Source organism: Lepus europaeus, chromosome 18 (assembly GCF_033115175.1).
Source record: "Lepus europaeus isolate LE1 chromosome 18, mLepTim1.pri, whole genome shotgun sequence".
NCBI lineage: Eukaryota > Metazoa > Chordata > Mammalia > Lagomorpha > Leporidae > Lepus > Lepus europaeus.
The window spans coordinates 68,400,570-68,414,753 of NC_084844.1; the positions used below are offsets into that span (position 1 = coordinate 68,400,570).

The window sequence follows — 14,184 nt, forward strand, 5'->3', positions numbered from 1 at the left end:
GAAGTGAACCAGCTGGTGGAGGATCTCTGCTTCTCTCTGCCTGTCCTCTCTCTGTGTAACTCTGGCTTTCAAATAAATCTTTAAGAAATAGTCTTAGATTTGCCCTGTATATAATTCACATACACCAATAGGCATACAGGTATACCTCTAAAATAAACCTTAAAGCTACACTTTTTTATTTTCTTATATTCAATTTTTTCTATGCTTTGACTCTATCTTAAGGACAAATCTTTTGAAGGCATATACTCATTCTGTTACTTGTGTGTTTATTATTTATGGTTCTCACCACATTCAGAGTTTTCAGATCTCCCTTTGAGCAGTTCTTTATTGCTTTCTCATCCAAGACAGCTGGAAACATCACTATAAGCTCCAAACTCAGTTTTTTCCCATTTTTGTAGATGCTACGATGTGTGGGGTTTTGCTACTAATTCTTCTCTTTTTTTAAAAAAGAATTATTTTGACTTTCACTATTTTTGTGGTCTTTCATATCTTAATTAATTTTTATTGCCAAATTCTATGCCATTATAAAAGATATACTGCACACTGTTTTTCTCACATATTAGTATTTGAGTTGCTTTCATATTTGGCTTTCATGAATACCACTGCAGGGAGCCTTTATGGGCATGTGGATTTTGTATCTTTTAGTGGCATACCTGGGAGACAAACTGCTGAGTCAATAAACAGTCCCATGTAGAACATGCTGAGAAACTGCCGAATTACTGTCCATAGTGTCTGCACTGTTTTACTGGAAGTTTATGAAGGCTCCATGCTCTTCATGTCCCTATCAACATTTATCTATGGCTGAATCAGTCATTTTACTGAATATGAATTGATGCCTTCCTGAAGAGTTGATTGCATTTCTGACAACTAACAGTCAGGGAGATTTCAGCTCGCTCTGGTTTTCTGCACTTTTCTTAGTGTCACAGAGTTGTTTTCTCAACAAAGGACACCTCTGGGGCTCCCAATCCCCAAAGCAGAGCCCTGGAAGCTATTTTGCAAAAAAACTCTCCTGGCCCCTGGCAACAACCTAGGCATGGCAGGAGGGGGACGCAGTTCTCCTGTGGTAGGCTGGGGGAAGGGTAGGAGGCAGTAGGAGCTGCCCCACACCATTACCATGGCTGAGTGTGGTGGAGTGCTTGCCTCCCTGAGCTGCTATGCCCATCAGCCAGTGCCCCATGCCCCCTGGGAGCTGGGATGCTCAGCCCAGTGGACAGATGAGGAAACCAAGATGGGCACCTGCCCCCCTGGCTGCCACCTGGATGGCCCTGTGGTTTTGGCCATCATGACTCAAACTCAGTCTCTCCCACCAAGTTCCTCTCCTGGGACCCCCACCACCTCTGTCCAACCACGTCATGACTGGACACCGAAGCAGCTGGCACTGAGTGAAAGGAGACAAGACAATGCCGGCTTTGAGGATGGCAGATGATGGTAAAATGATGTGACTAAAATAAAGCAGGGGGAGAGGGGGAGAGCCCGGAAAAGGTGACGGAGAGGGCGCAGCTGGGACCTCAGATGGGCTGGGTGGGGAAGGTATCGCTGGGCAGGTGAGGGAGGGAACCTGTGGCTGCAGGTGCCGGAGCAGCATGTGCAAAGGCCCCGGGGTGGAAGCATCTCTGTAGTGCTCACGGCTCAGCTAGGAGGCCAGAAGGCCAGAGCAAGATGAACCAGGGTAAGTGGCAGAAGGCGATATGACAGTGACGGTGGTGATGAGGTCAGGGGGGCCTTGGGGCCTTTGCAGCCATTGATGGGGGTGGGGGCAGAGAGGGACATGTGCTGATCTCTTAATGGAGCCCTTCCAGTGGCTGCATGGGGCTTGATTGGCAGCTGGGAGCCTGTCAGGGGGCTCTTGTCACCTGGGAGCAAGGGGAAGGCTCACCCCAGCTGTGGGGGTCTGGAAGGGGGCCCGGAAGACAAGTGGTGTGCGGGCCTGGGCGGCCCAGGTAGGAACCATGTCACCACCCACCCCTCGCTCCTGAGCCCTGAGCCGCACTCCTCCACCTCCTGTGACCCTCAGGCTCACCCCTCCCTCCATCCCCAGCTGCTGCGCCAACCTTCAACCTTCCACTGTCACTGGCCTGCAGCATGGCCCCCCCTCCCCACCCTCCCACCCTGCCACCTCCCGTGCAGCACCCTCCCCACCAGCCCTATGACTTCTCATCATAGCTGGGTGGCTACAGCCAGAGCACTCCCAGCCTCACCTGTGGGGGCCTGAGTGCTACCACCCTGGGGGAATTGGGGGTGCCCCCCCACAGAAGGGGGAGCAAGGCTGGCCCTCCAGCACCCCATAGCACCTGGTCCAGGGACTCTCCAAGTACCCAGCCTCACTCAGAAGGACCCTGGCGGGAAGGCATGGGTGCAGGGATGGGCCTTGGAGGAAGCTCAGGGCTCAGTGACGTCACTACTCTGCCGTGACCTAGGGCAACTCCACTCACCACCCTCTGCAGCCTTGCTGGGCCCCCTCTGCCACTCGGGATTGGTAAGCCCTATTTTTGCAAGGTCTAGGAGGGTCCTGGAGGTGTGGGTTTACAATGACCTGGGACAGTATCTCAACAGACCTCCAGCCCTTAAAGCAACAGACACAGCTGGGAGTGACAGATGGGGCTGCTGCCTCAGATCAGCCACTTCTCAGCCAAGCAACCTACAGGGAGCCCCTCCTCCAGTCACTACAGAACATAGCCCACCTCCCCCCAAGGTAGCATCAGGTGCACCCAGTGCACAGTAGGTGCTCAGTAGTGGTGCTGGAGTGCATGGACCTCACCCTGCAGGCAGCTGGACCTGGCGCCTGCACAGCCCCTGCCCCCAGCCGGGGCAGCTGTAGGCCCAAGGGGGTGTTTCTGTTTCCCATCAGTGGTGGGCTCAGCAGAGCACAGCAAAGTCCCCTGGCATGCAGACAAAGAGCTATTGTTGCCACAGATCCAAAGTCACCGCCTCTGATTGCCACTGAGCAAGCCGGCCGCATTCACCTGCTTCCCCATCCAGTTGGGTGTATTTCAAGAATGCGCTGATTAGTGCTGATTGCGCATTGATTATGGGAGTGCACCACCCAACCCCCTCCCCAGGCTCTGCGGGGAGCTGCTCCCCCTCCTAGGAGGCCCTGGCTGTCATCCAGGGGCTGCTGGGCCAGGCTGGGGAGAGGAAGAGAGGAAAAGAGATAAGAAAACTGGGATAAAAGGTAGCAAAGCAAATTCTACAGGCTTAGCTCAGGAGTTTCCCTGGGGCCATACCGCAGTTTAGGGCCACAAAGCATGGTTGACATGGGACATGAGTCAGACTTGGAGAAGAAAGATTCATGAAGCAATAAGCAAAGAAAGAGTAAAAGATGATATAGGAATTGGTAAGAGAAGGAAACACAAGGGTTTGGGAGTTGAGGTTGTGTGATTAAAGCCAACACACACACACACACACACCACAAAAGGTAGAAGTGAGAAAAAAGCTTACAATAGATAAAGTGAAAATCTATACCAAAGATCTATGACAACCGAAATGAATTATTTGATTTGAAATGAAAGTAAGGACAAAATGGAGCTGAGTTATATTTTATAATAGTTGCAATCTGAGAAAATAATGCTAGCACAGGTTTACGTTGCATAATAGTTTGCAAGGAAAATAAAATAAAAGCCATCTGTCCTTCCACAGTACACGTCACTGAGGATGCCTGGTAGAGATGAGGTAATTCTGACAGTCAAGGAAGGGCACTGGAAAGGCAAGTTCAGGGGACCAGCTTGCACTGGTACACAGCACAGCAGGGCACCAAACAGTACTGGGTCAGCCCAGTACAGCCTTCCAACCTCCTCAGGGGTTACACCCATGCTGCATGCACATGGAGGGATTTGAAGTCTTTTTCTGTCCCACCACGATGACAACCCTGAAGACGTCCCTGATGAATGAAGATGACTCACTGGAAGTGTTGCTAACTTGCATTTTACCAGTCAAGGAACGCTGGGGTGTGGACACCTAAAGCAGCTGTTCCTGTAGTCTGAGACATTTCAGGAACAAGACTGACCGCACCTCACTGACAGAGGAAACCGACCCATCTCAGAACTCAGAGAATCCCATGCACAAAATTCTCTTCTCCCCAAACTTCCACAAACGAGTACATCATTCCCTTTCATACAGCACAGGTCCCTGCTTTCCTAGCAGCCCTTTTAGAACCACAAGCAGCTTGGTGATTTGGAATCTGCCTTCGTTCATTTTTGATATCCTACTGTGAATGCCTGCAAAAAATGAATGCTTTGTGTGGTAATTTAAACAAACATCTTACAAAAACTAGGTGTTCCTCTGATATGAACTAAAATGAGAAATCCTGAATGATCATCATCCCCTCCTCTGAAACCCGACTATAACATCTATAATCCATGTGGCTACTAAGTAATTCATGTAACTCTTATGGCACAATTTTAGTTGTAAAAAATTCAGAAACTTCTGAAGATACATAATAGGCTTTTTTTTTGACAAGCAGAGTGGACAGTGAGAGAGAGACAAAGAGAAAGGTCTTCCTTTGCAGTTGCTTCACCCTCCAATGGCCGCTGGGGCCGGCGCGCTGCGGCCCGTGTACCGCGCTGATCCGATGGCAGGAGCCAGGTGCTTCCTCCTGGTCTCCCATGGGGTGCAGGGCCCAAGCACTTGGGCCATCCTCCACTGCACTCCTTGGCCACAGCAGAGAGCTGGACTGGAAGAGGGGCAACCGGGACAGAATCCAGTGCCCTGACCGGGACTAGAACCCGGTGTGCTGGCACCACAAGGCGGAGGATTAGCCTGTTGAGCCATGGCGCCAGTCCATAATAGTATTTTTTAAAATTTATTTATTTATTTAAAAGGCAGAGCTAGAGAGAGAGGGAGGGAGCATGAGCGAGCAAGCCAGGACGGCGCTGTGGCATAGTAGGTTAAGCCTTTGCATACATCACAGCCACCTATTTGGGCACTAGTTTGAGTCCTGGATGTTCCACTTTCAATCCAGCTCCCTACTCATGTGCTGGGAAAGCAGTAGAAAATGGCCCAAGTGCTTGGGCCCCTGCACCCATGTGGGAGACCTAAAAGAAGGTCCTGGAACCTGGTTTCAGTCTCTGGCTTAGCCCTAGCCTTGGTGGCCATCCAGGGGAGTGAAGCAGCAGATGGAAGATCTCTGTCTCTATCTCTCTATCTCTCTGTCTGTAACTCTGCCTCTCAAATAAATAATCTCTTTTTTAAAAAAGGAAAGAAAGAAAGAAAGAAAATAAAAGAAAGTGGAGCAGCTGTGATTTGAACTGGTACCATATGGGATGCCGGTGCTACAGGCAGTGGCTTAACCTGACACACTATAACGCCAGCCCCTATAGTGGGCTTCTCAGATCAAGGAAACAAAAGTTATTAAAGAAACTTGGAAATCTAGAAAATTATCACTTCTAGTAATTGTGTATTTCATTTTTTAAAATTTGCTATGAAATATGACATACATAGAAGTATAAGTAAATACAGAAGTAAATGTGTGTACACATGTACACATAACAAATATTTGCTAAATGAAAGAATGATACAATGAACTCCCAAGCACCCACTACTTAGGTTCAGAAATAGAACAGTTTGAACACTAGTGAAACCCCTCAGCAGAATACATGCTTGAATCTTTCAACCCCCTGCCATCTTTGTTCACCAGTGATGTCTCCAGTCATGTCAAACTATGGATCTGCCATTCCCTACACAAACTATTTTATGACGCTTTACACTTTTATGTCTTTGCTTTAGCTATGTCCTCCCTCGAAAACACAATCACTTCCCTTTTCAGCTCCCAGAATCCTATTTGTATGTTTGTGTAAATGCCACCTCCTCTAAGAAGCCTTTCCTGACTTCAACTAAACATATGAACTCCATTCCCAGTATCTCCACTATCTCATATGATCTCCTGCTAGAGTCTTCAACTCTAAACCAGGGACAGAGAATGTCCAGCCCATCGATCATGTAGGGCCACAAAATCATTTGGTCTGGCCCTGCCAAGGCATCCACAGCTGGGGACTCAAATTTCAATAAATAGCAGTAGTAGCAGGCTAACTTTTAAGTCGATAATTGTGTATGTCTCACAAATGATATTTTAAATATTCAAATAGCCCTTGGCAGAAAACAAGCTCCCCACCCCTGCTAAATGAGGTCTTTGGGTGCTCATATCCAGAGACTGTGAGGTTTCTCGGTGGAGCGCTCTATCTTTTTCATCTTTGTCTCTTCAGCACTTAGCACAGGGTGTGCCCTAATCATTTCTCAACAACTTTGTTTGAATGTTCTTGACCTCAGACATGCTCCAAGAGGGTAGACTAAAGAATTACTGGTTTCATCAAACCCAAGATCTCTTGAAAGTGTCTGTAATTTCCAGAAATAGAGAAAGATGCAGAAAGCATTTGACAGTTGAGTTGGGTGGGACGTGTTGGTGTGACAGAACAGGCAAATAGGGAGCAGAGATGGATAAAACAGCCTTTTCTCTCCTCCCTACACAACCCCTCATCTCCACCCTTTCATAATTCATGTGTTTAGAATGGAGACTACCCAGAGATTCAGTCCCCACCACCAACCCAACCACAGATTCCTTGCTCAGAAGCAAAGAAATGTTTCTGCCTCCCTTCCACCAGCTGTCTCCTCTTGGGGTCATAATGGAAGCAGCTATTAAACTGGCCTATGCCACTAGGTCAAATTTATAAATGGCTCATCTAAGATAATGTATCAAAGCTACTCCAACCAGTTTGGCATCCACCCTACCGCATTCCAACTGACTTTGACCACAGAATGTGGCTCTGTCAAATGTGAAGTAAGAGGGTAACAGCAAGAATCAGCCTGTTCATTTTTACAAAAATTTTATTAAGTTACACAAGTTTCATATATTTCATATATACAGATCCTACCCTACCCTCTGTCCTGCCCACTCTCCAATCCTTCTTCCTACTCCCTCTCCTATTCCAACTCTTAATTTTTACAAAGATCTATTTTCAGTTCACTTAATGATCATAAAGTTAACCCTACACTAAGCAGAAGTGTTTAAGAAATAGTATGGGCCAGCGTTGTGGCTCTCTTGGCTAATCCTCAACCTGTGGCGCCAGCACCCTGGGCTCTAGTCCCGTTTGGGGCGCCGGATTCTGTCCTGGTTGCTCCTCTTCCAGTCCAGCTCTCTGCTGTGGCCTTGGAAGGCAGGAGAGGATGGCCCAAGTGCTTGGGCCCTGCACCTGCATGGGAGACCAGGAGGAAGCATCTGGCTCCTGGCTTCGGATCAGCTCAGTGTGCCAGCCATGGTGGCCATTTGAGGGGGGTGGTGAAACAATGGAAAAAGGAAGACCTTTCTCTCTGTCTCTCTCTCACTGTCTAACTCTGCCTGTCAAAAAATTTTTTAAAAAAGAAATAGTATGAAGAAAAAATCGTATGAAAAAAAAATGTTCCTCAAGGGAAGAGACAAGGGCTATAAACAATCATTGCTGATTCCAGTTTATTTCATAAGCTTCCTAAATGCACAAAACATGGTTGACTTAGATGTTAATTTTTTTATAACTCTTCAAGTTACCTTCACAGTCTGTAATGTGAGATGTGTGGGGCTTCAAAGTAAATCAAGTTTAAGTCAGTTTTCAGCAGGCCTTGAAATTATTCTAAATTTATGAAGAAAACAAGAACTTGCAAATTAATGGATAAGTTTGCCATCACAAGAAGTAAAACTTTAATAATTTCATTTTCTCTACAAGTCTATGTGAGATGGCAGAAGTTTGGAGTGAATATTTTTAGACACTCTAGGTCTTCAATATTCCTGTGAAGACTATTTTTTGGAACTAGGTCTCATTTTAAAAGAACAGTGTTAACATGCACATTAAGAAAACTCACTATTTCCATCTACAATTAGCTGGTGCATTGGAGGATAAATTATAAAATTCTGAATCAATAAAATAATCAAGAGTAAAACATAATCACCCACAGGCCACTGCCGCTGCATCCTCAAAAGGGGCCCTCGGACTCCTCGCTGGGCCAGTGCGGCACTGGGTCATGGAGCACCGCACATCTCGGGCTGGCCCCTGAACGGCGAGCCCTTCCTGCCAGAGTTGCGGACAACTTTCCCCTGCCCTTGGGTGCCGCGGTGGCGCGGTGGCTCGGTGGCGCGGTGGCTCCTGGACAGTGCCCGCCGCAGGTTCCTGAACTCAGCGCTCCGCTCGCTGCGCCTCCGCTGGGTGCTGCGGCGGGTCGCTCCCCACTCCCCACGTGCACGTGGGGTGTCCCTGCCCTGCGTCCTGCAGGTGAGATGCCCCTGTCACACATCATGAGCCAGGATCTGGAGAAAATTGCCATGGATTATATCATGCCGTGCCTGCACGAGGTGGGCTTCTGCTACCTGGACAACTTCCTGGGCAAGGTGGTGGGCAACTGCGTGCTGGAGCGCGTGAAGCAGCTGCACTGCGAAGGGGCCCTGCGGGACGGCCAGCTGGCCGGGCCGCGCGCCCAGGTCTCAAAGCGGCACCTGCGCGGCGACCAGATCACGTGGATCGGGGGCAACGAGAAGGGCTGCGAGGCCATCAGCTTCCTCCTGTCCCTCATCGACAGGCTGGTCCTGTACTGCGGAAGCCTCCTGGGCAAATACTACGTCAAGGAGAGGTCCAAGGCAATGGTGGCATGCTATCCAGGAAATGGAACAGGTTATGTTCGCCACGTGGACAATCCCAATGATGACGGCCGCTGTATCACCTGCATCTACTACCTGAACAAGAACTGGGATGCCAAGCTACATGGCGGGATCCTGAGGATATTTCCAGAAGGGAAATCGTTCGTAGCAGATGTGGAGCCCATTTTCAATAGACTGCTGTTCTTCTGGTCGGACCGCAGGAATCCACATGAGGTGCAGCCTTCCTATGCCACCAGATACGCCATGACTGGTACTTTGATGCTGAAGAAAGAGCAGAAGCCAAAAAGAAATTCGGGAATTTAACTAGGAAGAGCGAGACTGAGCTCACTGAAGACTGACCATGCTGTGACATTCGCTGGCCTCGTTCACTTTAGTTACAGTTCCCGAATTTTCTTTAAGCATTGACACCCAAAGATGACAAGAAAGTCCCCTTGAGTGCTTGTCTCCTCATGTCCCTGTCTTGCGTGTGGTACTTGGTGTTCTCTTGCCAACACTGTGTTGACCTGCAGATACTGTCTCTGCCAGACGAACTCACTTGCTACTCCAGAAAGACCTGCACATGTCCTTGTTGGCCAGCGGGTTAGCTGATAGGTTTGGTAAAACTGGTTATTGAAACAAGAGCCTGGGAGCACAGGGATGAATTTTACTTGCACTTTATATACGCTTCCTGATTTGAAAGGAGGAGGTTTGCAAAAAACAAAACAAAACAAACAAACAAACAAACAAAAAACAGAGCATGGTGACAGATACCACAGAGAGGCGTTATTAAAGCCTTAACAGTGGGAAACCAATCTATGTCATCTGAACAATTTCACGATCTAATGGCATTATTACCTCTAGAAAGGGCTTCTGTTATTGTGATCAACTTATAACTGTCCCAAGGTCTGGACACTCCTTTTTTCGTTCTAGTCCTGCAACCTGGCCTTTCTGCCTCTGTCCAATTTTTTTCCTGAAAATAATGATCACTGAGGACAGCATCATTCATTCTCTATTTTCACTGCTTACCTGGAGAACCTAATTCTCCAGGTGCTAAAACTAGAAATGAGTTCTTTTGGTTGGAATGGGAATTTGAATTTCAATCAAAAAATGAAAATCTCCCTGGTAGTTGAGTGTGGACCACCGGGAACAGTGTAGCTACTGACGGACATGCAATAGCCGTGTGTCTCTTCAGCAATTGGAGAGGGAAGATGGAGCGGGAAATGTCGATATTCCCGTGGTTTTTGTTTTTTCAGTTTTCATTTTTTATGAGCCCACCCTTACCTGACAAAATCAACCAGCCTCGGGTGCTGTATTAGAGAAAGGAAATGGAAATAAAAAGAAAACCTCAGAGAGCTGTTTGAATTCTTGCACATTATCTGTCCTGTCTAGCTTTTCCTCGGCTCCCCTGATGCTGCAGCCCCACTGTGGATGGCAGTGGGGCGAGCATCATGGAATTTGCTGGAAATGTGGAAGCTTCTACCACAGCAGCCAGCAGAGATCCCACTGCCTCAAGACCTCTGTGTTGAGAGTCCATTTTATGAAAGTTACACTTCCTACTTTTCAGTTCTACTCTTGTGTTTGTTTAAAAATCCCATTTATTTCTTGCTTGAAAATCCATGAACGTCAAGGAGCCAGAAATATTTTCATCAGTCACGTACAGACTTTCCAAGAAAGAAGTTTATTTTTTTCTTTCCTCGTTTCAGAAAGTTCCCATTGTTCACTCTCACAGTTGCTTTATTTTGTTTCACTGCAGTACTTCTCACCCTCTAACTGACTATGTAATTTACTTATTTATTTTGTTTATTGTCTTGTGTCCTTTCTCTTGAGTGTGAGCCCAATGAAGACAGGGATTTTGTATGTTTTTAATCAATACAATATATTCCTAGCACCTGACATAGTGCCTAGCACACAGTAAGGGCTCAGCAGCTATTTTGAATAAATATAATCTCCTACACTAGCACTAATAATTTGATTAATTTCCTTCATCTTTGGCAAAAACGCTTGCTAGCTTGTTTCTACCATTGTTGACATAACTCATTTAGGCTAAGAGTTTTCGGAAGCTTGGTCATGGTGCCATTTCATGTTCATGTATCTAGGAATATGTCATCCATTGGCCACTGTGAATCTGAAAATTGAACAAGTGATATTTCTGCCCTTCTGTGTCTTTGGACTATGGGGGTAGCTTAACGGTAGTTTCTGGCAGTAGAGTACATTCCTCCTTTGGCACCATTTTGGAAAACTGAAACAGAAAAAGAAGGAAAGTTGTTTATTATAGAATTTGTATTCTGTTAATATGTTTTCATGATCACTAATGTCATGGGATTAATAGTGACCTTATTCTGAAGAACCATGATGTATTTCCAATAGTGTATCTGTATCATTCAGTGGAGTCAATATTTTGACTTGCCAATAGATCTGACCTCTTCGACCTTGCTATGCCTTCCAGACAAATGTACATAAACTAATAAACTAGATATCAAATAAAAAAAAACATAATCACCAACAAAGAAAGGAAACATTGACTATCTTCATCAAAAGACTTTGATTTGGATGCAGTCTTTTCTACAGAAGTCTTACAACATGTTTTATAATTGTAAAATTGCTAGTGAAGTCCCTCATTCAATACAAAGTCTGAAAGAGGTCAAACAACTTGCCCAAGACTCCTCAGCTAACAAATTACAGAAGCAGGATTCAAACCCAGGAAGAACTGTGGCTTCAAAATGCTTAGGATGTATGAGGAAGTATAAGACAAATATAACCCCAATGAATCACTTTCTCTTGATTGTGACCAAAGTGGCTCAATTATGTAAAATAACTCATACTTCCTAGCACTTTCAATACTTGCTCTCAGTTCATAAAAAAAAGTATAAAAAGGAGTGCTATTAAATATGTACAGATCTCAATATATAGATTTCTTCCTCACACATAGAATATCTATCACCCGATAAACAATTCAATGATGAAAGGAACCATGGATAAATTTAAAAATTGTTTTATTTCAAATAAAATATCTCAGGGTAAGTTGAAGGAACCATGGAACTGAACAGCAAACAACACATATATTATATGAGACAACATAGATAAAGTGCTCAAAACAGTGCCTGGCAAACAATGGGCAGGCACCAGTAGGTAGCTCCCTCTGCGTTGCTCCCCAACTTTGGTAACAGACAATTCTAGGCCGGGATCACTGCCTCTTTCTAACGTGAGGCACATTACAGGCTTCATGATCTGGCCCTGGCAACTTCTCTGGTCTTCTCTCTCACCTCTCCTGGTCTTGCACTCAGTCCTCTAACAACAGCAAGCAGCAGCTGGTTCTTCTACACCTATCTCTGATTCATTTTGTCCCCATGCCTGGCAAACCCTTTCTCTATGCTCATCACCCATATCATGCCTATATGTCTCCTCAGGGCCGTTGGGCAGCATTTAATCACAGACCTTGGCAACCTACCTAGAACATCCTTCACCAGGTTTCTGAGACACCCCATCCTCATGGGTCCTCCAACCTCTCAAAACACTTTATTCCACATTGTATACGAGGTCTATCTCCTCTATCCAAATATATTGAAACTGTCCAGACCTCCAAGTTCAATCTCTTCTCTCTTCTAATGAGACATTAAGAATTTAGCCTTTGGGGTTGGCACTGCGGCTCAGCAGATTAAGCTGCTTCCTACAGTGCCAGCATCTCATATGGACAGTGGTTCAAGTCCCGGCTGCTCCACTTCTGATCTGGCTCCCTGCTTATGTACCTAGGAAAGCAGCAGAAGATGGTCCAAGTGCTTGCCACCCACATGGGAGACCAGATGAAACTCCTGGCTCCTGGCTCCTGGCTCCTAGTTCCTGGCTCCTGGCTCCTGGCTTGGGCCTAGGCCAGCCCAGCCATTGTGACCATTTGGGGAGTGAACCAGTGAATGGGAGATCTCTCTCTCTCTCTCTCTCTCTCTCTCTCTCTCCTCTGCCTTTCAAATAAATCTTTAAAAAAATAACTTGGGCTTTAGATCCTGAGTCCCCAGATTTGCTTCTTATTAGCTCTGTAGCTCCTCTGCTTCCTCATCTACAATGCAGGTAACAATAGTATCTGCCACACAGAGTCATCCAGATCAGATCAACTGGGGTCAAAGCAGTGGCTCACTTGGTTAATCCTCCACCTGCAGCACCGGCATCCCATATGGGCACCGGGTTCAGGTCCCAATTGCTCCTCTTCCAGTCCAGCTCTCTGCTGTGGCCCGGGAAGGCAGTGGAGAATGGCCCATGTGCTTGGGCCCCTGCACCCAAATGGGAGACCGGGTGGAGGCACCTAGCTCCTGGCTTCGGATTGGCACAGCGCCAGCTGTAGCAGCCATTTGAGGATTGAACCAACAGAAGGAAGACCTTTCTCTCTGTCTCTCTCTCTCTCTCACTGTCTATAACTCTACCTGTCAAGTAAAAAACATATTTTTAAAAAAGATCAAATCAACTAATACATGTAAAATGCTCAGACCAGTGCTTAGCACACAGAAGACAGTTCATAGCCACTGGCTATTCTCATTAATGTGATGATAGGAAGCACTATTGGGGCAGGCATCTGGCCTAGTAGTTAAGACAACCATATTCCATACTGGAGTGCCTGGGTTTGAGTCATAGCTCTACTGTCAATTTTAGCCTCCTGCAAATGTGCACCCTGGAAGGCAGCATGTAATGACTCAAATAATTGGGTCCCTGCCTCTCACATGGGAGACCTGTATTGAATCCTGGCTCCTGGCTTTAGCCTGGCTCAGCCGCTGCCATTGCAGGCATTTGGGGAGGGAACCAGTAGATGGGAGAACTCTGTTTTTTCTCTCTTTCTTTCTCTACTCCTCAAATAAAAACAAATGAATAGGGGCCAGCACTGTAGTATAAGTGGGTAAAGCCTCCGCCTACAGTGCCAGCATCCCATATGGGCACCGGTTCAAGTCCTTCCTGGCTGTTCCACTTCTGATCCAGCTTTCTGCTATGGCCTGGGAAAGCAATAGAAAATGTCCCAAGTCCTTGGCCCCTGCACCTGCAAGGGAGACCTGGAAGAAGGTCCTGGCTCCTGGCTTCAGATCAGCACAGCTCCAGCTATTGAGGCCAATTGGGGAGTGAACCAGCTGATGGAAGACCTCTCTCTCCCTCTCTCTCCCTCCCTCCCTCCCTCCCTCCCTCTGTAACTCTGCTTTTCAAACAAATAAATAAATCTTTTAAAAAAGAATGAAGTTTTAAAAAAGAAAGCACTTTTGCTGTTTTTGTTTTTATAATATATCCCATCTACTCTCATGAGTTTGAATATCAGTATTTTCCAAATTTCTATCTGTAGCCCACAATAACTGCCTAAGATCATTAATTAGATATCTCAGATGTCATTTTCAATTTCAAAAGTCTAAATCAGCACTCTTGTCCCATCTCCTTTTAAATGTGAGTTTTGTCCTTCCTGTAGCACTCAATCACAGTACTAGACAAGGAGCTCAACTCAGCTAGTTAGTTTCTCTAACTGAATACTCATCCTTAGTATCACCCTCTCCTTCACCCCCATACCAAGCCCATCACTAGGTCCAACCTGAAAAATAGCCACATTCGGCGCTCCTTTCTCCATCTCC

The 14,184-nt window shown here is 46.4% G+C and overlaps 2 protein-coding genes across 6 annotated transcripts in view; both read left to right on the forward strand.

Annotated features, from left to right (window-relative positions):
- The window catches only part of LOC133747076 (zinc finger protein 260-like), a 313,614-nt gene that overhangs the window by 74,914 nt on the left and 224,516 nt on the right, over positions 1–14,184 (forward strand). The gene's annotated exons all lie outside the window — the stretch shown is intronic.
- On the forward strand, positions 8,237–8,999 carry LOC133746774 (prolyl hydroxylase EGLN3-like). Its single transcript, XM_062175027.1, has one exon. The coding sequence runs from the start codon at positions 8,237–8,239 to the stop codon at positions 8,915–8,917; it is 681 nt and encodes a 226-aa protein (XP_062031011.1). The 3' UTR covers positions 8,918–8,999.